This window comes from Pseudogymnoascus verrucosus, assembly GCF_001662655.1.
Source record: "Pseudogymnoascus verrucosus strain UAMH 10579 unplaced genomic scaffold scaffold_25, whole genome shotgun sequence".
NCBI classification, from domain to species: domain Eukaryota; kingdom Fungi; phylum Ascomycota; class Leotiomycetes; order Thelebolales; family Thelebolaceae; genus Pseudogymnoascus; species Pseudogymnoascus verrucosus.
This window is the reverse complement of record NW_017263676.1, coordinates 201,664-223,609: the sequence shown is the minus strand read 5'-3', so window position 1 is coordinate 223,609 and position 21,946 is coordinate 201,664. Positions and strand designations below refer to the sequence as shown.

Below are 21,946 nucleotides of genomic sequence, written 5' to 3'. Positions count from 1 at the left end.
GGCGCTTTTTTTATTTGTATGGGAGCGGGAATGGCATGGGAGTTCCTGTTGAGAGTACCTACAAGTGCCTGTGGGAGTACCTATGGGAGTACCTGATGGGAGTACCTTGGCCCAGTACCGTACCTGCTCCACACCAAGGCGGATGCGTGCAGCCCTCTGATGGCATGAAATGTGGTTTCGTAGCACAGTTACAAGACATTTAAGGTCGAGATCTAAGTCAGAAAGAGGGACTCCACCAGATGGCACGAAGATTATACTGTATTATAGCTGTCTATGCTATGCATATTATGAATATTGTGCATATTATACGCAAATACTAACAATACTTGCCTGCATCTCGCCGTCGACGGATGTATCTCCGCGTTTGGAGCGAAACATCCGTCGTCCAGACCAGACACCACACCTATCCCTTGACATGCGCCGCCCGAACACCGAAACTTTTTCGATACGAGGGACGGAGGGACGAGGCGCAGAAGGTACATCCGCTACCATACTACCATACGCTACGCTACCCAAGTGCCCCCCTCCACCGTCCACTCCACCCACCTCCTTCTCCCCCGTCGTCGTCATGCTGCCTATCATTCCCTTCCCCACCACACACCACCACACATCACCTCGCAGCGCCAGCCAGCAGGTTACTCTTAGTCCCTCCATCCCATCCCCAATGCGAATGCGCCCATAATAGGCCAGGATAGCAACACGCCCGCCTCCCTGCGAAATCTTTCCAAGAATTCCTCGAGCTTTTACATCTCTTAACAACTTCCTCCAAACATCATCGTATCGTCAAAGAATAGGGTTCCCTCGTTTTCAGATTTATCTATCGACATACCGTTACTGTTCTCATTTGATCCTTGTGTGTGTTTTCCATTTTGATCCTAGTCCGTCAACCTCATGCAATTGTTGCTTTCGATCAATTAGCCTGCGCCGCTTTCTCACTACGTCAGCACCAATCCACGTTGTCGCCCCAACCTCATTGAATATCCAAGCCTCTTTCGACACTCACACCTGTTTATTCCCCGGAATCCTCGGCGGATCAGAAGAAAAGGGACATACTTCAACACATATACGATATAGTGAAGGATTGAACGCTATCGACGACCAATTTATTTACAGGCTGTCGAATGATACCCTCTACAATTTGTTGTTGATCTAATAGTTTACTACTATTCACGCTCGTTCCACTCACACCACCGCCATATTCCACAAACAGAACGACACCGACGTCTACGTCTACGTCCCCAAAGACGAATCTACACTTCCCACGACAAATTCACGATAAGTCGCAAACATGACCCAACCGCAGCAACCCGCGTACGCGCCGCATCAGCTTCCGCCGATTCCGCCGCAACCGACCCAGGAGCAGCGCCCCCAGGCGCAACAGAGGCCGTCCATTAGGCCCAGATCGAAGTCTGGCTTCAGCATCCGGAGTCACAAGTCGCAGGATAGCTATGGGAGCACGCCAAAGGTTGAGATACAGGAGACGCCGCGCGAGAAGGCCGCGCGCAGGTTGAGTACGAAGGCAGACCCTCGTTTGGCCATGTCCGAGGCACAGCCATGTAAGTTACGAGATAAAGAGGCGCACCTGGTCGCAAAGTTGCATTTACTAACGTGCTTTAACAGCTGATATTGCCAATGACCATTCGACACGTTTGGCGTCACTGCGTGAGGTTCAACATAGAGATACATACGGCCTCCCAATCGGTTAGTTCAACCCGATGCACAATGCAACGAGGAATACATGGGCTAATTGTCAATGAAATAGCCGACCCAGATCGCTCAAACCCTACACGAAGCAGATGGGAGAGGCCGCTCGATACAATTAGATCCTTTGAGGCAGCTATAGATGGAAACTATGCCCGGAAATCAGGACGTTATGGTAAGCCCCCATTAAATTCTAAAAACTCAATTTTTACAGTTCTTTTACTGACTTCGAGTTCAGATGGGGCGACAGAATCTCGCCGCTCGAGTTACTATGGAGGTATGTCAATAAGCGGCTTTTCTTTGGGCGCGTTGCCTCGTATTCCTGCAAATGGTGCTATTTATGGTGTGGCTCATGACTGCCTATTGAGCGCATCCTCCCTTAGTTCGCAAGCCATCACTGTAAATCACGAGCAAGTGAGCAGGGTTTGTGCATTGGCCCACTCACTGTCAACCGCGGTATTTCCACAGCATGGAAAACATGCTATTTTTTTCCAGTGGAAATATTTATGGGGTTGGCAGTTGGGTGATCTCAACGCTTGTTTTAGTTGCGCATTTTATTTCTCGTGGAGTTGGTTCGGATAGGCGGCTAACAGGCGATTTTCTTATAGGATCCACTATGAACGGCATGGCACCCAGGAACCATCAAGGCAATGGTTATGGCGGACGCCAGTCTTACCGAAACGATGGGTATGCATATGGCAATGGGTCTAGGCCCGACAGCTACTACAACAATAACAGTAACAATGGTTACTTCCCAAACCGCTCACGTTACCCTCGCAACGACTCGGAGCCGGCCCTGAACACCATGGCTGGAGTCTACCCGCTAAATGGCAACGCGCAATCATATGAGACTGTAACCACCGCTGCCGGAAGTGGCAGTTCTGCGGAGCCTCTTGGTTACAGCACCGATCCAAGCAGCGACAACAGCTCATTTGACAGAGTCGCGCCGATCTCAAAGGCTGACTACGGTAACAACTCTCCGTCAAACGGACAGTATGGTTATCAAAGCAGCCAGCAGCAATACCCAGTTGGAGGCGTCCAACAGGGCTACCAGGCAGCCGGATACCCATCTCAGAACAGCGGACCCCTACCGCCGGTCAAGGACAGAGCCCCCCCGCGCGTCCCGATCAAGCTGGGTAAATCCGCGCCCGGTGAACCGACGCCGCAATACGATCTCCCCAAAGCCGCGCCGGACAAGCGCAAGAGCTGGTTCTCGAAGCGATTTAGCAAATCGTAGAGGATCCGATCTTAACATGCTTTAGGGTGGAGTTTGTTTTTCTTTTCTTATGGTAATGGCTTTATGTGAAAAATACGGGGGGTTGCAAATGAAGATTGGGACTTTAGCTGGGGGCTGGAAAGTTTTTTTTTTTTTTTTTTCTGCGACTTGGATTCGTCAAACGGCGTTTCGGGGGATATTCTTTGTATTAGAATATAGGGCGGCTTGCTTTTCACTGGAGGGGGAGCTTATAGGAAAGGGGGGGTGGGGGGGTCGGCAGCGACTTTGCTGCCAAAAGGGATAGCACGAACCACGGCTACTACTATCACTGGTAATTCAGTCTTCTTTCACGGGCAACAACAGCGGGAAATTTGCAAGCGGGAATGGGATGATATAAACAGGGAAGAAACACGCTTGTCTAGCATCAGTATTTGATTATAACTTCTGATTATGTTTTTTGCTCTTTTTTTGAAACATAAAACAAATAGCGAGGCTCAGATTGATAAAATGGGGGTTTTTTTTATAATAATACACAAAAATTCCCTTTTCAGTTTCTGCCTTACAAGTAAACGCCTGAACCATGCACATACTGTCGTAGAGAAGAATTCCAAAGCTGAACGCACCACTCAGCGCCCTTTCCTCTCCCGCTCGGCCGCCTCGATGGCCTCGCTCTGGTCCTCTCGCATAGCTACGATGATGTAGCCCACCAGCACCACGTTAGCCATGATCGCTGCCGTAGCGCCTGCGAACGTCGAGTTGCCTAGTACCGTTAACCCAAGCCCTTTCACACACTTACATACTCCAAAATGAACAATAATAGGACCCTTTCGGGGAACTTCAAACGTGACAAGGGGCAGGTGGGGGAAACGCACCAGAGAACACCAAATCCAGAGTCAGGAAGTAGGAGCCGATTGGCACGACGACCATGGCGAAGGTGAAGGCGAGGAGCTTGACGATGACATGCCTGGTGCTTGGTTAGGGACTGGTCCTGCGTGTAGGAAGTGATACCCTGGATGGGGTGGTAGGAGAGGGGGGGGACCCACATGGGCACAGCAGGAGCAGTAATAGACGGCTGTCCCAGCGGCTGTTTGAAATCCTCAGCTAGGGTCTTCTCCCCCGTTGCTGGGACGGCATTAGAGCGTCGTGTCGCCATTATATCTATCAAGATCTCGATATTGGAATTGATCTTAGTTGGTTGACATGCAAGGTGGTGAAGAGGGCCTGTGATAAGGCTAGGCTGCGACGTAAACGAGGCTGCTGCTTGCTGCTAAACTCGCGTGGCGTAGCGTGACGACGGCCTTAACTTAGTCCGCTGACTGCGCGTCCCGGTCGCGTAGAGTGGATGGAGCGCGTTAGGACAGGACAGACGGACGGGCCGGTTTTACTTAGCGCGGGTTTTCTGGCAGAGGCGAATTATCGCGATAGTGGGCAACGCTGGTGTGGTTCAGGGTCGTTTTTTTGGTTTTTTGGGGAAAAAGATTCACGCCTTCGTTGCGCTGCCCACGGTCTTTTGATTAAAGAGAGGAAAGGCTGCTAAAGGGGGATTTGTTTGAGCTGTACTTGAGACTGGATTAAAGGGGTTTGTGGGGGGACTGCGAGAGGGTTTTTTTTTGTGAGACTTTGTTTCGCTGGGAGGATTAACAGGACCTGCGTGGTGAGTTACTTGATCTTGCGCCCCCTTAACGTTAATTCTTTCCTTTTGCTACTCTACCTTCCACCCTCACCGCCGCAACCATGGCTCGAGCCACGGAGAACCAGACGCGACAGGGCACTCTAACTAACTACGTGAAGCACCGCCCCGATCGAATCCAATCCTCTCGACCACCACCATACCCGCTGCCAACCATGGCGTTCCCCAACGTCACCTCCAGGGACCCGCCATCCGTCCCAGACTCCCCAGCAGCGAAGCGTCAGAAGACAGCAGGGGGATACCAAGGCAACGGGTATAATTCCGCTGACGACAGTGGCGATGATCTCTTCGAGGGGATCGTGCCGGAGTCGAAGCACTTCACGCAGCCAACGCAGATTATCGACACCTCGGCGCCGGGGTTCAATCTAGCCGGCACCACCAGGGAAGAAGTTCTCGTGCCTGCTTCTTCGCCGTTTGCAGGGAACTCGAGGAGTAGCCCGCCATCGCAGGTTGCACCGGGGCGCATTGCGTCGTTGATGGCGCCCGCGGGAACTGCGTTTAAGGTGCCGAATGGTGTGCAGAAGGAGCCTACGAAGACGAAGGTCATTGACCTCGACGAGAACGATGGGCCGACGTACCAGGGCGGGAGTTCGGATGACGAGATCCAGGATTCGGCGGCGGATATTAAGCCGTCTATCTTTAAGGCGAGGAGCAAGATTACTTTTGGTAGCCCGTTGGGTTCTAGTGGTCCTAGTTTCAGGGATCTGATATCGACGTTCAAGCCGCCGGTGTCGACGACGGCGATGTTTGAGAGGGAGGGGTCGGTGAATGGGATTAAGCGGAAGACGCCGATGCAGAGCGGACCGGCGAGGGCGCTGCCGACGGGGACGGATTATGGGATGGATGATATTCATGATCTTGTGCTGAAACGGAAAGTCGAGCGGGTCCTGAAAGTCGCTCCCCAGGCCAAGATCTACCAGATTGTGGATTGCATTATCAAGTGCCATGGGAGAGTTGACGATGCAACTGTTATGGTCTTCGATATTCTGGATGTCATTGAAATCAACTCCGACGACGATGAGAGCAAGAAGGGTGTTGCGAAACCGAAGGCTCAGCCGGTGGTCGAGGCGGTGGAGCCGCAGATGAGGCGTCAGCTTAAACAGCCTATTGCTTCTATCCAGGAGAGGTATTCGTCAACGCAGTACCAGAAGAAGGTCCCGCTTGTGCCAGCTTCACCAGTTGCTGTAACGCCCCCGAAGCCGAAGAGGAAGTTGATGCAGGGGCGTCGAAACCCGGATCCGTCGTCTCCAATGGGGCCGCCTGAGCCGTCACCGAAGAAACAGGTCCCGGAGAAAATACAAGAGGTTGAAGAGATTATCCTCTCCGATGCTGAAGACTACGATTCTGATGCTGCGTCGGAGGAGGAGGATAACCCTGAGCTGGAAGGTCGCGTCCTGAGCTTCTTGAACAAGTGCAGCAAGGGGGACCTCATCGATTTGGCAAATATCAAGCCCGACGTCGCGGAATTCTTCCTATCAAAGCGTCCGTTTGGGAACTTGGATAGTGCTAGGGAAGTTTCCAATGCAAAGGAAACGAAGACCGGAAAGCAAAGCGCTAGGGCTCCTATTGGTGATCGAATTGTCGACACCTCGATGAGCATGATGTCTGGATACGAAGCTGTCGATGCGCTTGTTGCTACGTGCTCGGAACTGGGCAAGCCCCTTACTGAGGAGATGACTAGATGGGGCTTTGATGTCAATGGTGCTGCGAAGGGAGGTGAACTAGAAATGGTCTCGCTGGAGGAGGATCTCCATGACTCGGGTCTGGGGACACCGAGCAGCAAGTCGACGTCGGAAGTTGGTGATGACGACGTTAGGGCCGTGTCGAAGAAGGGGAAGAATAAGTTCCTGAAGAAGCCGGAGAAGATGGCTAGTACTCTTGTCTTGAAGGACTACCAGCTTGTGGGTTTGAATTGGTTGGCGCTTCTGTACAAGTACAAGCTGAGTTGTATTTTGGCAGACGATATGGGGCTGGGTAGGCTATTCTGATATCCTCTAATAGTATTCCTACTAACAGTGAATAGGGAAAACCTGCCAGGTCATCGCCTTTTTGTCACATCTTGCTGAGACCGGGGAGACTGGCCCCCATCTGGTCATCGTCCCACCGTCAACGCTGGAGAACTGGCTGCGAGAATTTGCAAACTTCGCACCCGAGCTGGTTGTCGAGCCTTACTATGGCAGCCAAAAAGAGCGCCAGGATATCGCAGAACGCATCCTTGATGCTCGTGATGAAGTCAATGTCGTTGTCTCCACATACGAGTTTGCTGCCAAAAAAGAGGACAACAAATTCATGCGGAGGTTGAAGCCGAATGCATGTGTTTACGACGAGGGCCACGTTTTGAAGAATCCAAAGTCTTTGAAGTACCAGGGGTTGATCAAGATTCCAGCCCAGTTCAGGCTCCTGCTCACCGGCACGCCGTTACAGAACAACCTTATGGAGCTTGCAGCTTTGCTCGGCTTTATCCTACCAGATATTTTCCGCGAGCGTCAAGAAGATCTAGAGTTCATCTTCAAACACAAAGCATCCACCCGCGACTCAGACCACGCGGCACTTCTCTCAGCCCAGCGAATCACCCGCGCCAAATCGATGCTTACCCCCTTCGTCCTCCGGCGCAAGAAGGCCCAAGTGCTGAAGCACATGCCCGCCAAGATCTGCAAAGTGGAATACTGCGAAATGCACTCCTCGCAAGCTGAAATCTACAACGGACTCCGCGGCCGCGCCCGTGAGCGCGCCCAGCTCCGACTCTCAGGTGGCAAAGTGCCCAATGATGGGGAGAACAACCCGCTCATGCAGCTGCGCAAGGCGGCCATCCATCCCATGCTCTTCCGCCGCCACTTCACCGACGACAAACTCGAGAAGATGGTAGATCTACTGAGGAGACACGAGCCGGATGAGTTCAGCCAGCCGCGAGACAAGATCTTGATGGAGATGAAGCTTCTGCAGGATTACTACCTACACACCTGGTGTCTACGATACCCCTGCATCAAGAAATTCGACACCCCCGACCTGACCTGGATGAACAGCGGTAAAGTCGACGCCATCGTCCGCCTCGTCAAGCAGTACAAAGCGAACGGCGACCGCGTCCTCGTCTTCTCGCAGTTCACGCTGGTGCTTGACATCATCGAGGCAGTTTTCCAGACTGAACTCATCCAGCATACCCGCTTTGACGGCGCTACAAAGGTCAACGAGAGGCAGACCCTCATCGATGACTTCCGCGACGACGAAACTATCACTGCTTTCCTCCTCAGCACTGGTGCAGGCGGAACAGGCGTCAATCTGATGTACGCTAACAAAGTCATCATCTTTGACAGCTCCTTCAATCCTCAGGATGACATCCAGGCTGAGAATCGCGCGCATCGCGTGGGCCAGACGAGGGAGGTGGAGGTGGTGAGGTTGGTTACCAAGGGCACGATCGAGGAGCAGATATATGCTCTTGGGCAGAGCAAGTTGGAGCTTGATAATAAGGTGTCCGGGGAGGAGGATATGGAGATGAAGGGGGAGCAGATGGTGGCGAGGATGCTGTTGCAGGAGGATGGCCAGGCTACGCCTACTAGTAACGCTGAGGCTTAGACTGCGGTCGGCGTGTTATGAAGAGAAGGGGGGTTGGTAGATTTTGGGGTGGGTTAAAGGGGCATCATGAGCAAAGCGGGTTGGTTGGTGCCCTCATGTTCTTGGACGGTTATGTCTACTGGCTTTATCCTGAATGGCTATAGATATAGATATAGATTCAAGCGCTCCTGCATAGATACAGATAATAGAAGAATAGAGCCTGTATGGCTATCGATCATATCTCACTCCACAGTATAAACCAGTGACGATGATGTGTCTAATGGATCAGCGAGAGATCCTATAATATGAGATTTGCTTCCTTGTCCTACAAACTCCACGCACGTATCTACGGGTGTATACAATTTCTTCCCTCTCTCCATCCATCCATCCATCCATCCAAAAGCTCAATCTCTTGACCATTCATTCGCCATGTATCGAAAGCAAAACGCCATCGCTCCCCACGAAGTATATATATATCCCCCCGTACCCACTCTTCGAGCCTACAACCCCCCCTCCTTCCTCCACTTATTCCACAAGCTTATTTCCCCTCATACCGCCCCCAACTCTCCGCAGCTGCCCACCGAACAAGACTCTCCGCGCCCACGGCATCACCACTCCTCAACAACGCTGCAACATCCACATTCAGCGGGCTGTCCACCCCGGGGTTCGCGAGCATGAGTGCTACGGCCTCGACCGTCTTCTCGAGGGTGTAGGCTGGGGACCAATTATCCTTCAGGAGATCAAGGCAGACTTCGCCAGTCTATCATCAATTAGCCGCCATCCCTCCCACCCCCTCCCTCACACGCACTCCCAAACAGAGCAGCGATGAGACAAATATGGTGTACATACCTCAAAATCAACATTACTCCCCACAACCCTCGTCCTAAACCTCACCTTCGGCGGCGCATTCGGATACTGCTCCGGCACCTCAATCTCCAACAACCACCTCCCATCCTCATACCCCCCCCCCAACCCCCTCCCCTTAACAACCGCCTCCCACTTAAACAAATCATCCGTATCAACCGGTTCGAGGCGCTCTATGGCGCTGCCATCGCTCGCGGGGCGGGCGCCGAGAGATTGCAGCGCCGAGAGCTCGGCGTGCAGACGCTTGAGGGGGGAGCGGGAGGGAGGGGACATGGTGGTGCGGGCGGTGTGGAAGGAGATGTTGCTTGCTGCTTTGGAGGAGGGCGGCATGGGTTTTGAAGTTGGTGTGTTTGGTGGAGGTGGGATTGGGGATTTGAGGTGTTGGTGATGGTGGTTGGAGAGTTGGTTTTCATGTGAGGCGTGAGTGTTGGCGGTTGGAGCTGGCCCGAGGCTGGAGTGGCGGAGCTTACCGAGCTGCGAGGCTGACAGGAGGGTGACGGTTGGTGCCGCGGCATGTGTATGGGATGGGATTATCACTATTCACGACATATTTTGGTCACTGATCTGGACGGTTGATTTTTACACATGTAAAGTATCATTGTTATGCACACTCGCTCTACAGATATAACATGAAGAGAGGATCTTATTTATAGGCCCTTTCGCCTCCCCCCTCTCAGTAATGCACAAAAAATCTAATGATTTAAAAAAGGAAGTAACGCCATGATACCAGGAACCAGGGAAACAGGGAACACAAAAACACAATTCCGCAGGAGCTCGTTATGAAAGTCGTTTTATATCCATATTCCGGAAAGTTGGAATTGTTTGTTTAAAAATCGAGAAAAGTGTCGATTTCTTCAGTGTTGTTGATGCTTCAAAGTCGCACGCACGCTTGCTTTGCTCGCTCGTGTTGTTTTGCAAATATGTAGTGTAGTGGTGAGGGTTTTCGCATAATTAGTGAGCAAAAAACGAATCCTCCACTCTCTCTCTCTTCCTTCACTCAATGCTCATGCGTCTGAGGATTCCGACTTGCTCGGTTTCCAAAACTGCATCATGCGGCTAATACGCTTCCCCTTGCTCTCCTTCTTCGACTCTGGGAAGTCATCAGCGCTCTCTTCAATGGAGAGCTTGCTCTTCTCTCCGTGCGAGCTGAGGAGGCGCGAGAGACTAGCAATGCTAGACCGCTTGCGGTTCACAGTCGGGTTGGAAAGCGAGGCAGACCGCTGTCCGTTGCGGAACTGAGGGTTTCCGAAGCCAGGGTTCATCATGCTCTCTCGAGTCATGGTGGAGTTGCTGCTCGTCAAGGATGGGACCTCGTCCACAGACATGCGAATCTCAGGGCCGGGTTCTCCAAGCCAGAGGGGGTTGAAGCCTGGCTCATCGAGAATAGAGGATGGGGCGGTCGACATTCTGCGGGCGTCGTAGGAAACGGGCGAACGCGGAGATGGGAACGGCGATTGGAAGATCGAATTGGGTGTGGTTGGTGTGAGATATGGCGGTTGGATAGAGTATGGCTGGATATCCATTGGCGCGAGATCTTTGGAAGCAACCGCTCGGAATGGTGGCGTAGAGGTGCTAGACGATTTTGAGCTCGAAATCGGCCTCGTGATGATCGTGTCATCTCCAATCCTTGGAGGAGGGTTGAGGTCCTCCATTGTAAATGTCTCCCTCAATGGGCTTACGGACCGGGCAGAATTCATGCTCGATGCAGTTTGCAAGCCTTCGCCCTCGCTCAAAGCGCTGGTCTTTCTCTTCAGGCCTCGTTGAGAATTGCTGCCTTGGTCCAAAGTCCAGTCCATGACGTTATCGTGACCGCTCTCTGCATCAACAACCTTAATCTCAATGCCAAGACCAGAGGATTCATCATCATCGGGCCTGATTGTAGATCCCTTGTGTGACACAGTTTTGACCTCTTCCCAGTCTTCATCCTCTTCATCTTCCTCGAACACGTCCTCCATAGTAGAGCTACTACCAATATGGTGAAGACCAAAGCGTGGGTTCTCAAATGCAACCATCTCAGGAGCACTTTCAGTGCGTCTGTGGTAGTGCAGGCCTGGCCCCTTGAAGCCGGTCATGCCGGCAGCGCTGTGCATTCTTCTCTTGGTTTGGCCAAAAGACTTCTGTGATGACTCCCATTCCAGGTCATGGCTAGTTGGAGTATTGAAAGGGCCAAGAGCAGCATCGAGATCTATGATTGGGCTCATAGTCTCGTCATCTTGTGGAGCGACATGTCTTGGTCTCCAATTGGCGAAGTTGGTTTGAGTGCTTGGAGCGGTTTCTTGAAGAGTAACTTTGTCTGGTGTCTGTTCCGGAATCTCAGTCTGGGATGGAAGGGCATACTCCGTTGTATCGTAGGTAGCAGGCTCATAATTTCGCAGAGGAGGTGTAGGGGATTTTCTACTAAGCCCCTTGTGTTTGGAGCTTCGGGGCTTCCCTTTGCGCGATAGGATAGAACCGGCCCAAGATTTGACTTTCTTCTGTTTCTTGCTGGGCTTCCTGGTCATTGAAGTTTTGCGAGTGACTGGGGGCATTCCCTCAGTGGGGTCTGCGTCCTTATGTGCAGGCTGAAGCTTCTTTGGTGAAGGAGCAGGGCTACTGAACTTCTCCCGTGTCTTGTCAGATGACGAGGCACTGACTGGGCGCGATTGGTTTGGAGACACATCACTAAGGGGATCGTCATGCTGGTTGAAGAAGAAATACCGTTTTGCGGCAGTTCGCGGCGTAAGAGGCAAGTCCTCGCCGTTTGCTTCCTCCGACATAGAGGGGTCGGAGTTCCTTCTCCTAATTGCCCCGGTCTCTTCCAAGAAGCGGCCTTGGCTTGATGCACCAAGAACTGGTCCGGCTGTACTCGGACGATGCTCGTCTGGTTTGCGGCTTGTAGCTGGGCTTGGGAGACCACGCTGTTGGTCCTTTGATGGCGGGCTCGCGGCTGCGAGGGAGATGACCGAGGAGAGACTGCCAGTGGCCGAATGGCCTTGGCGCACTGTCATAGTGCTCGAAGCATCGCTTGAGACTAGGGACAGAGGGCGGGGTATAAACTCGATATTATCAGAGAAGCCCACTCTGGTTGTCTTTGGGAGGCGTGTTGTGGTCGCCGCTGGGATTGGCGGTGTCGTGACCGTATCGGATACTTTCGCATTTTCCAATCCGGATTGTATAGCGTTGTCCAGGGAGGTCGCCAACGCTGCATCGGATTGTGCCTCCGAAGGGCTAGTTGGGGCGCTACCACCGAGAGGAGCAGCAGCCGGCATTTGCGGTTTCATGATTGCGGACAGATCGTGGCATGAAATGGCTGCAGATCGTCTGTGAGCATGGCCTCGTCTGCCACCAGGAGGGCCAGAAGGCACGCTTGGGTTAGGTGGGGGGAGGTGCCCTTCTGTTTTTGTTGGGCTTGTGCTGAGAAGACTGCCCGCTCCGGTCTTGCCGTCACCCCCGATGAACTCACTACCTCCTCTTCTGTGCCCAGCTGGCCTTGAAGGTATTGGTCTGCCACCCGTAGGTGACATCGGTGACAGTGGGGGGCTGTAGATGCCTGAGTCCAGTGTTGCAGCAGCTGTTGGGTTGAACGAGAAGCTTGGGAGAGGTGGGGGTGCAGACCGGCCTCCACCAAGCTGAAAGTCCTGGTTGAGTCCTGACTGCTTGGGGAGGTCGTATGCGGATTGAGGTCTACGCCCAGCACGAGAGAAGGATGATGGTGTAGATGCTGGACGGGCGGGGAAGACGAATGGAGGGTTCGGAAGAGGTCCGTCGGTGCTCAGGTTGTCATCCAGAGGGAAGACTGGCGACCGAGGAGAGTTTGAGGTTTCGGCGTACATGCTGTAAGATGTTTGCCCGTCTTCGTTGCTGAAGGAAATGCTGGGGTGTGATCCATGGTTGCTGGAGGTGATGGTCGCCATGCTTCTCACAGCCGCACGGCGGCCAAAGTATGCACTACAGCTAAGATGATATCATTAGGTTCCCGAGAATGTTGAATGGAGTCGTAATTGCTGAGGTATTCTGTGGGTATGTTGTCGCTGGAAGTGCAGTTCGATATCCTTGATCGTTGGTGTTGGAAGTTGAGCAGGGACCGAATACCCGGAGACAAACTAAACAACTGTCAGTGCCGGAACATAGATTGCTTTTCAAGCTTATAATAACAGATGGGCATTGGACGGTCGGTATGCATAAGATTCAAGTTCTTACCTGAAGCTTTGTAAGGCTCCGTAGAGACGTCGTCAATGCCGGTGTCTCAAGAGCGCGAATCTTTGATGCGAAGGTCCTTTCGGTGCGAAGGTGGAATGCTGGTGAATTTGGTAGGTTCGCTGTGCGAACAAACGGAGAGATGTAAAGGAGCGGACGGTCCCGTTGGACCAGAGAAGAGCGTCGTGATAGACGGGAGTTGTTGATGGAAAGAAGTCGGAGATTGTAAAAGTGAGGTGAAGTTTGGAGGTTTCGGATCTCGAGAATCGAGGTAAGATTGTTTGTGTTGTTGTTTGGTGGTCGTGGATTGGGTGCGGAGAAAGAGGTAAAGGTACGGGTACGACGCTACAGTGAGAAGGAAGAGGGAAAGAGAGTATAGGCGTAGTCCACTGCTACTATACCAGTCAGTCCACACACCACCACACTCCCACGCTACATCTACGATCGAAAGGGTAAGAGTAACTAGTAGCGTGGGGGGGAGGAGACGGAGGAGACGGAGGAGACGTAAAGTATAGTGCTATGTACTCTATATCACCAGTACTACCAGTATTACCAGTATTACAAGCGGTAGCAGAATAAGATAAGTACGGTACCATACGGCAATACTGACTGTACCGCACAACATATGCTCTAATTGAGGAAAGTGGGCGTATTCTCACACGGCGTGTCCGAACACAGGCAGAAATTCGATGTTTGAGACGGGCTGAGATGAGGGATGAGATGCGGGATGAAGGGGGCCGGCGGATAACCTCAGCACGCAAGAATACTCGTATTACTACTCTATACATAGAGATTCAACATAACATAACATACATACACACAGACATAATAAACAACACATACTACTATAATATGATCCGTGCAGAGCCGAACTTTGTCTATTTTACCTGTTTAATAGACTCTCCGGGGAGCAAGGTCGGCGGTACTATAGGGAGAAAGGCAGTAAGGATCACGATAACTCAGAGTCCCGTCAGTCCAGTCAGTGCCTGTAGTTTCCTATGTGCGAGTAATTGTCCATCAGACTGTATCTGTGTTAGAAGTGAACACTAGAAGTACATCCAAATGCATACAAACGCCACGCAAGGCAGAGGTACATTTAGAAGACTCCACTACTGCTTCTACCTCCGTACTCTTGCAGGATCGCCTCGTATCTACAACTTCTACAACTTCTACAACTTTGATGTACCTGAAAAGGCCCTGTCGAGGGGGAGGGAACAAGATTAGATTGGCTATACCTTAATCCACTAGCCCATATTGGGCAAGGTAGGAAGCACTTGGCAGGCGGAGTAATTGGAAGTTCGAATTGTGGTGTGCAGGTTTGGTGGAGGTTAGGACCAGCTTAGCGTCAAAAACCCACGCTATAGCATGTTCAAGTGGCTGACGCTAAACTGTTTCCGTCCGCCCAACGCTCAATTTACCACGCATCCCATTAACTTCCCAATTTGCGGATGCTTAGCCGTCATTTCCTTCAACAGAGTCGTGTATACGTGTCTCATTTCAGCGCAAGAAAAGATTTAAATTTCGAAAGTGCATACATGCATACTGACAAGTGTAATACACGGAAGGTGGGCTATAATCTGTGAGTACTTAATACCCCCAAATCTACTTTAATAACACCGTGAACACCGTGAACACCCCCGCTAACACCAATCCAGCGCTACTCTAATATGAGGATGGGGTTAAGGATGGGGAAAAGTGATCCGTTCCTCGTCAATCTCTTCCCCATTGAAATAAGGCAACGCCGCACGAACAGTTTTGCCTCTCACATTCGCCCGAGATAAAGATGGTCGAGATCTGCGGCAGATGAGCGACAGTGGAGAGAGCGAGTGGAGCGATGACAAGTACACCAATTTTGGAGATTACGGTATGACGAAATTACCACCACGTACTTCGGCTCAGCTGGGCAAAACTCAGCCTTTTTTGATTGTGGAGGATGAAACAACTGGGGATGAAGTGGCAAACGAACCATAAAACCAGTATCCTATCAAGCTACTCCTCCCATACGATCTATATGCCGTATACGTGGTACTCTATTTCTAGTTGCAGTGCAAATCGTTCAATTAATGGAGATCTCATATGGAGCAGATCTCAATTTCAGTAAGGTAGCACAACAGTAAAGTTATGGAGAATTGATTAGATTGGTAGCCTGGTTGAAACATCGCGGGTGCCAAGACCTCTGTGTCTAAAGGGACGGAATATCGTTAATCCAACCCCGCCTTTCACGTCACGTAGGTTACGTCCTAGCTCCACGAGGCTGCGACTGGCCCTCAAACACACCGTATCCGACAATCCGTATGTAGAGCTCACCATGGCTCTTCATGCTGGGTTCTCCGTTGATGCGATCGCCGATAAGTCTCGACGGGACTTGTTGGCGCTGCTTGAGGGTGTAAGTAAACCCAGCAAGATCACGATGCTAGCCGTGCTAACCCTCGACAGGTACGAGGCAAGAAGAACCTTGTCTTAGAGCGAGACCTCGCCGGGCCCATTGGCTTGTTTGTGAAGTTCTCAACTTTACAAGACTATGGAGTCGACAAGGTTTTCTTCTTGGAGAACGGAAATGCAGACACAAGCCAGCAGAATGTGGTATTCATTGCCAGGGGAGAGAGTGCGAGGAACACCAAGGTGATTGCGGGTATGTACGTTACGGTACTGTCCATGCCAGACTCCCGTGATATTAAACTTTTCTAGATCACATCAAACGCATCCAGCGTGAAACGCAGACAGGTCATGAGTTTTCTATATTCTGGGTACCTCGCCGAACACTGGTATCCGATAAGATCCTAGAGGATGCGGGCGTCTTGGGGGATGTGAACATTTTCGAACTGCCACTATACTTCGTATCCCTCGAGAAGGATCTCTTGTCTTTAGAACTCAATGACTCCTTCGGCGACTTGTATCTCAGAAAAGACCCAACGCCGACATTTCTCATGGCCAAGGCGCTCATGCTGATACAACAGAATCATGGCCTTTTCCCAAGAATTACTGGCAAGGGCGACAATGCGAAGCGGTTAGCAGATCTCCTAACTCGAATGAGGCAGGAAGCTATTGCTGGAGAAGAGGGCAACGACAATAAATTTACAATGAGCCCAAGTACTACAATCGAAAGCTTAATTGTCATCGATCGGGAGGTAGACTACGCAACGCCATTGCTCACCCAGCTTACATATGAAGGCTTGATAGACGAAGTTGTTGGGATACAGAACAACCAGGCCGAAATAGATTCCTCGATCGTTGGTGCAGCTCCTCAACCGGCTCAAGGGTCGGCAAAGAGTATCGGCACGTCAGTACCACAGGGGAAAACACGGAAGATCCAGCTCGATTCATCCGACAAGCTCTATGTTCCATTACGAGATACGAATTTTGCAGTAGTCGGTGGTTTACTTAACAAAGTGGCTCGACGATTAAAAAACGACTACGATAGCAGACATGGGAACAAGACCACGGCAGAACTGCGAGAGTTTGTGAACAATCTCAAAGGCTACCAAGCTGAACAGCAAAGCCTGAAGATCCACACCGGTCTTGCCGAAGAGATAATGAAACATACCCGGACAACTCAGTTTAGTCAACTGCTAGAAATCCAACAAAATCTGGCGGCCGGCGCAGATCCGTCATCACAACACGAGGCGATCGAGGAATTGATTTCTCGCGATGCCCCTCTTACCGAGATTCTTCGACTCCTTTGCCTCGAGTCTTGTATTTCCGGAGGGATTAAGCCGAAGGAGCTGGAGAACTTCAAGCGCCTCATACTCCAAGCGTACGGGTACCAGCATATCCTGACGTTGGACGCGCTCGAGAAACTCCACCTGCTGTTGTCACGCTCTTCCCCTACAGCCCTAATGATCCCGATGCCTGGAACCGGTGTCAGCACTGGAACCAAAACGAACTACACCTTTCTGCGAAAGCAACTACGTCTCATCGTTGACGAGGTCAACGAACAAGATCCAAACGATATCGCGTATGTGTACAGTGGCTACGCACCCTTATCTGTCCGACTTGTTCAATGCATACTCCAAAAGCAATACCTGTTATCATTCACTCGCGGTTCCGCCGCCCCCGGCAATGCCAACGCCAACGCTGGCGGCGGTGGCGGGCAAGGCTGGAGAGGGTTTGATGAGGCTGTAAAGCATGCAAGAGGTGCAACATTTGATGAGATACAGAAGGGAGAAGACAAAGCCGTGAAGGCAAGATCACTATTGACGAACAGTGGCGAGAGAAAGACTGTTATTATTGTCTTCTTGGGTGGCATAACATATACTGAGATCGCGGCGTTGAGGTTCATCGCCAAGAAGGAAGAAGGTAAGGATAAGTGCTTTAACATCAGGTTACACTGGCTAACAGCGCATAGAACGGAAGAATATAATCATCTGTACGACCTCGATCATAAACGGAAACAGGATGATGGATACTGCGATTGAGAAGGGAGATTTTGCGAACGCTGCTAGCCAGAGTTGAAACTGGTCGTATTTAGAATGAAGGCAGAATCATATTATTGTGCACATTAGCGTAGACGATATCCAATACGACAAATAAACTACATTGGCCGAGTAAATGATAATTTCGCTGGCTCATGGATGACCTGACGTTGAATCGAGGTCTCGGTAAGGGCACTAGTGATCACGTGCATGGGATGAACCAGTTCCCGTAAGAGCCATAATTCTCCTCATCTCCATATGAATATAAGAGCGCCGTATCTCCAAGTCAGCCGACGCAGCCCTAGCATTATCTCTCTTTATAATAGTGCAATTGTATGATACAAACCGAGTACTTTCTAATTGCCGCAGCCGATAATACCGACCTTGGTTCTGGGGTTAGGGAGACATATACGAACTTGCGACAAGCAGGCCACCCAATGAATTGGTATATATATCGTGATATTAGACTGACCTAGACCGTTTGCTAACAAATATACAGGAAGTCAACGGGTAATTAGCTTTGCAATATATCCGATGTCAGCCTAGGCGATATTTCATGGATGAGGTTATAAATGAGAGGAGTGTCCTGTAGTACGGCAAAATCCACATATCCCGAACGAAGACGACGTCGTCAAAAAGCGGCCCTTGCACCCCATCGTTAAATAAGGGCTCAAACAGCCAACAGTCAAGAATGTCACTCACAATCGATGCTCAGGTGCAGCTCACCGACGATTTTGGCCAGGATACCTTAATGGGACTACAAGAGCTGGATTCTCAGCTGGCTATATTCGAAGAATCAGCAGACCTGTCTACCGAGGTCTTGGCTGCTACGGCATCAGATATAACAATGGATATTCCACTTAGCGTTGGGGATGCTAAGGCAATGGCTCAGTTAGAAGAGAGCGATATCTCAAGAACCTTCCCGAAGAGTGATAATGCAGCGCTACCTTCTAGCACGGGAGCATGGAGCCTCAAAGCCAATGGCAACCTACTGTATGTATTAACCTTTTTATGACGCGTCTTCTAAGACTTGGAGCATTGAAATATTAACATTAACTCTTGCCAAGGCCATCGAAACATTTGCAAACCTTGTCAGGTGCTGATGGAGATGCCAAGTCGAATGAGTCGCGCTCCTCAATGGCATCATCTATGGCAACAGAAACACCTGATGGCTCATCTTCTCTTTCATCGATATCAAGTCAAACTGCATTGTCTGATCATGATGGCCTTCAGAAGAATGAATTATCACAAGAGCCGACAAGGAAACGAGTCAAATACGATGTCCGCCCGAAATCTTCCATACCTATAGACATTCACATATCAGAATATGCGCGTCAGTGTATTGCTGCGGCAGAATCATCACGGCTTAATCCATATGCCCTACATACCGAGGAGTACGAACTCCTAAGGACACACCTCAGCCATACCCAGGTGACGACGTACCTGAACATCCGAAATGCAATTCTCCGATTGTGGATAAGGAATCCCCTAGTCCGCGTCCTGCAGGATGAGGCAATTGGCTGTGCAAGGGATGCACGCTGGTTTGACGTAGCAAACATCTGCTATGAGTGGCTTGTTCGTCAAGGCTACATCAACTATGGATGTCTTGACAATATCGAACCCCGCGTACCAGCATCGAAACAACGCCCTGGAAAGCGACCACGCAAGACAATTGCCGTGATTGGAGCTGGGATGTCCGGTTTGGGCTGTGCTAGACAGCTAGAAGGTTTATTTGCACACTTCGAAAGCCGCTTTCTCGAAAAGGGTGAAGAGGTCCCAAATGTTGTTATATTAGAGGGGAGGGACAGAGTGGGAGGACGCGTCTACTCACGTGGTTTCAAGACTGATACCTCCGCCTCAACGCTGGAAGAGGGATACCGCTGCACTGCAGAAATGGGCGGCATGATCATCACAGGCTTTGAGCGTGGCAACCCCTTGAACATTTTGGTCAGAGGCCAGCTGGCACTTGACTATCATGCGCTGCGTCCAACAACCACGTTGTACGATTTCAACGGGCAACCTGTTGACCCGACACGAGACCACCTAGCCGAAAAGCTTTACAACGATATATTGGATCGACTCTATGACTATAAATTCAAGCTGCCTAAAGTAGTTAACATAGAAGGCGACCATGACCTCGTTGACGCATACCGCGATGCACATGGGGATATTGGCAAGACAATCGCTGTGGCTGAAGACGAAGAAGCTTCGAAATCACACGTTGTATTATCAGATGAAAGCGGGACAGAGCAAAACAGCCACTTATCTAAGTCTCCGGTTGACGTGGTCCCCGTTTCTACGGACCGCATAACTGGAAGGCCGCACAAAGAACCGGGAGGACCGGCGGTGCATAAGGCAGCGTATAAAGCACGCCTCATTGGCTGGACATTACAAGATGGGGTTGAGGATAGCAAAGATTTAGACCTTGATGAGGCTGCTGATCGCGAGGGATCAACATTAGGTTCCGTAGTGGACGCAGCAATCAAGCAGTTCGGCAGTGTGGTTCATCTCTTACCACTCGACCTGCGCCTTATGAACTGGCACATTGCCAATCTGGAGTATAGCAACGCTATCAACCTTAAAGAGCTCAGTCTGAGAGGATGGGATGTGGATGCTGGGAATGAGTGGGAGGGCAAACATACCCAGATTGTTGGCGGCTATCAGCAGGTACCGCGCGGCTTGCTGCATTGCCCATATCCTCTCAATGTCCGGAAGCGAAGCGCGGTTAAGCGGATCGCATACTCACCGGATCAGTCTGGAGCTGCCACTATTGACTGTGAGGATGGCTCGACAGTCGAGGCCGATATCGTTGTCTCCACGATCCCGCTGGGAGTTCTCAAGGACTCGAGTATCAATTTCGAGCCTGCCCTTCCCGAGTGGAAGACTGGTGCGATCGAACGACTTGGCTTTGGGGTCCTCAACAAGGTGGCCCTTGTTTATAAAGAGCCATTCTGGGATACTACAAGAGACATATTTGGTGTTCTCCGCGATCCCATCTACCGTGCGAGTTTGAACCAGGCAGACTACTCTACCAAGCGAGGCCGCTTCTTCCAGTGGTTTAACTGCACGAAAACCAGCGGCGTACCCACCCTCATCGCCCTGATGGCTGGCGATGCAGCGTTCCAGACTGAGAAGGAGGACAACCAATCTTTGGTAGCCGAAGCCACCCAGGTCTTGCGAAGCGTTTTTGGCGAGACCGTCCCGGAACCAGTGGAGGCTATCATTACACGATGGGGCTCAGATAAGTTCGCTCGCGGGAGCTACTCATACACGGGACCGAATTTCCAACTCGATGATTACGAGGTCATGGCAAAGCCCATTGGAAACTTGTTTTTCGCTGGAGAACACACCTGCGGCACCCACCCCGCCACAGTCCACGGCGCATACCTCTCCGGTCTTCGCGTCGCCTCAGAAGTCCTAGAATCCATGATCGGTCCCATCGACATTCCCGAGCCCCTCGTCCTACCCAAGGACTCTCTCGCAACCCTCAAACGCAAGGCCACAGAGCTAGAGAACCAGCCCAAGGACCTCAGACAAGCTCGTCTTCAAGCATATGAAAATGAGGTCTGGACTGCAATCTACGCCAGATTCGGGCAATACCCGCTTCCCCCCCAGAAGCTGACCATAAACCCCTACGTTCTCTTCAGCAAAGCCAACGCCGAACTCGCGCGCCAGCGATGCGATACGAATCGGCGTCCTGGGAAGGGCCGACCCGTTTCCAACGAGGTGCGCACGATGCTAGGGAAGATGTGGAAGGATGCATCGGAGGAGGAAAAGGATCCGTACAAGCAGCGCGCGAACGAGGGTAAGGTGGTTTACCTGGCGGCGCTGGCGAATTATAAGGAGCTTTGCAGGGTGTGGGATGAGGATTCGATTGCGTTCCGGAAGGCGTATGAGAAGGAGCATCCGAGTGTGCCGAGTAAGGAGGAGGAGGAGGAGATCAGGATGTCGAGTCAGGGGAAGAGGGATAGGAGGGCTAAGAGGGTTAGTGGATATGCGGAGTCGGAGCCGAGTGATGGGGAGGGGGGATTGTAGATTGAATGGGTTTGGGGCGTATATATGGGATGGGGTGGATGGGTGGGAGCTTCTGACTTGCTGGTGGGTTTGTACCAATATATACGTGCTTTCGGTGCGAGAGCACCGGGCTTGACATTAGGAGTCTCGCAGTTGTTGTGGGGATGGGCTCTAAGCTCAATATTCCTCGTGACGGCGCAATGCAATTGTATTAACTTTGCTTTACGGCTGTTTCTATTTTATATTTTTGAAGTATGGCTATAAATTAAATTAAACCGTAAATAAAAATCAAATAAGAAGCCTTGCACAAGACACCGAAACCCG

The 21,946-nt window shown here is 51.2% G+C and overlaps 7 protein-coding genes across 7 annotated transcripts; 4 read left to right on the top strand and 3 right to left on the bottom strand.

Annotated features, from left to right (window-relative positions):
• Positions 1–700: 700 nt before the first annotated feature.
• On the top strand, positions 701–3,176 carry VE01_06887 (uncharacterized protein). Its single transcript, XM_018276326.2, has 5 exons — positions 701–1,556; positions 1,621–1,701; positions 1,763–1,876; positions 1,940–1,978; positions 2,310–3,176. The coding sequence occupies exons 1-5, from the start codon at positions 1,289–1,291 to the stop codon at positions 2,936–2,938; spliced, it is 1,131 nt and encodes a 376-aa protein (XP_018129881.1). The 5' UTR covers positions 701–1,288; the 3' UTR covers positions 2,939–3,176.
• Positions 3,177–3,336: 160 nt separating this feature from the next.
• VMA21 (vacuolar ATPase assembly integral membrane protein vma21) lies at positions 3,337–4,255 on the bottom strand. The gene is made up of 3 exons (XM_018276325.2): positions 3,961–4,255; positions 3,790–3,881; positions 3,337–3,677 (listed from the first exon to the last, which is right to left on the bottom strand). Exons 1-3 carry the CDS (start codon positions 4,068–4,070, stop codon positions 3,544–3,546), a joined length of 336 nt encoding a protein of 111 aa, XP_018129882.1. The 5' UTR covers positions 4,071–4,255; the 3' UTR covers positions 3,337–3,543.
• Positions 4,256–4,320: 65 nt separating this feature from the next.
• Positions 4,321–8,375, top strand: VE01_06885 (uncharacterized protein). Its single transcript, XM_018276324.2, has 3 exons — positions 4,321–4,571; positions 4,709–6,581; positions 6,631–8,375. Exons 2-3 carry the CDS (start codon positions 4,763–4,765, stop codon positions 8,175–8,177), a joined length of 3,366 nt encoding a protein of 1,121 aa, XP_018129883.2. The 5' UTR covers positions 4,321–4,571; positions 4,709–4,762; the 3' UTR covers positions 8,178–8,375.
• A 298-nt stretch (positions 8,376–8,673) lies between these two features.
• VE01_06884 (uncharacterized protein) lies at positions 8,674–9,439 on the bottom strand. The gene is made up of 2 exons (XM_018276323.2): positions 9,006–9,439; positions 8,674–8,916 (listed from the first exon to the last, which is right to left on the bottom strand). The coding sequence occupies exons 1-2, from the start codon at positions 9,348–9,350 to the stop codon at positions 8,695–8,697; spliced, it is 567 nt and encodes a 188-aa protein (XP_018129884.2). The 5' UTR covers positions 9,351–9,439; the 3' UTR covers positions 8,674–8,694.
• A 189-nt stretch (positions 9,440–9,628) lies between these two features.
• VE01_06883 (uncharacterized protein) lies at positions 9,629–14,039 on the bottom strand. The gene is made up of 2 exons (XM_018276322.2): positions 13,200–14,039; positions 9,629–13,102 (listed from the first exon to the last, which is right to left on the bottom strand). Exon 2 carries the CDS (start codon positions 12,911–12,913, stop codon positions 10,025–10,027), a length of 2,889 nt encoding a protein of 962 aa, XP_018129877.1. The 5' UTR covers positions 12,914–13,102; positions 13,200–14,039; the 3' UTR covers positions 9,629–10,024.
• Positions 14,040–15,464: 1,425 nt separating this feature from the next.
• On the top strand, positions 15,465–17,739 carry VE01_06882 (uncharacterized protein). Its single transcript, XM_018276321.2, has 4 exons — positions 15,465–15,582; positions 15,633–15,828; positions 15,885–17,492; positions 17,542–17,739. Exons 1-4 carry the CDS (start codon positions 15,505–15,507, stop codon positions 17,646–17,648), a joined length of 1,989 nt encoding a protein of 662 aa, XP_018129878.1. The 5' UTR covers positions 15,465–15,504; the 3' UTR covers positions 17,649–17,739.
• Positions 17,740–17,878: 139 nt separating this feature from the next.
• VE01_06881 (uncharacterized protein) lies at positions 17,879–21,935 on the top strand. Its single transcript, XM_018276320.2, has 3 exons — positions 17,879–18,053; positions 18,108–18,601; positions 18,676–21,935. The coding sequence occupies exons 2-3, from the start codon at positions 18,300–18,302 to the stop codon at positions 21,641–21,643; spliced, it is 3,270 nt and encodes a 1,089-aa protein (XP_018129879.1). The 5' UTR covers positions 17,879–18,053; positions 18,108–18,299; the 3' UTR covers positions 21,644–21,935.
• Positions 21,936–21,946: the final 11 nt, after the last annotated feature.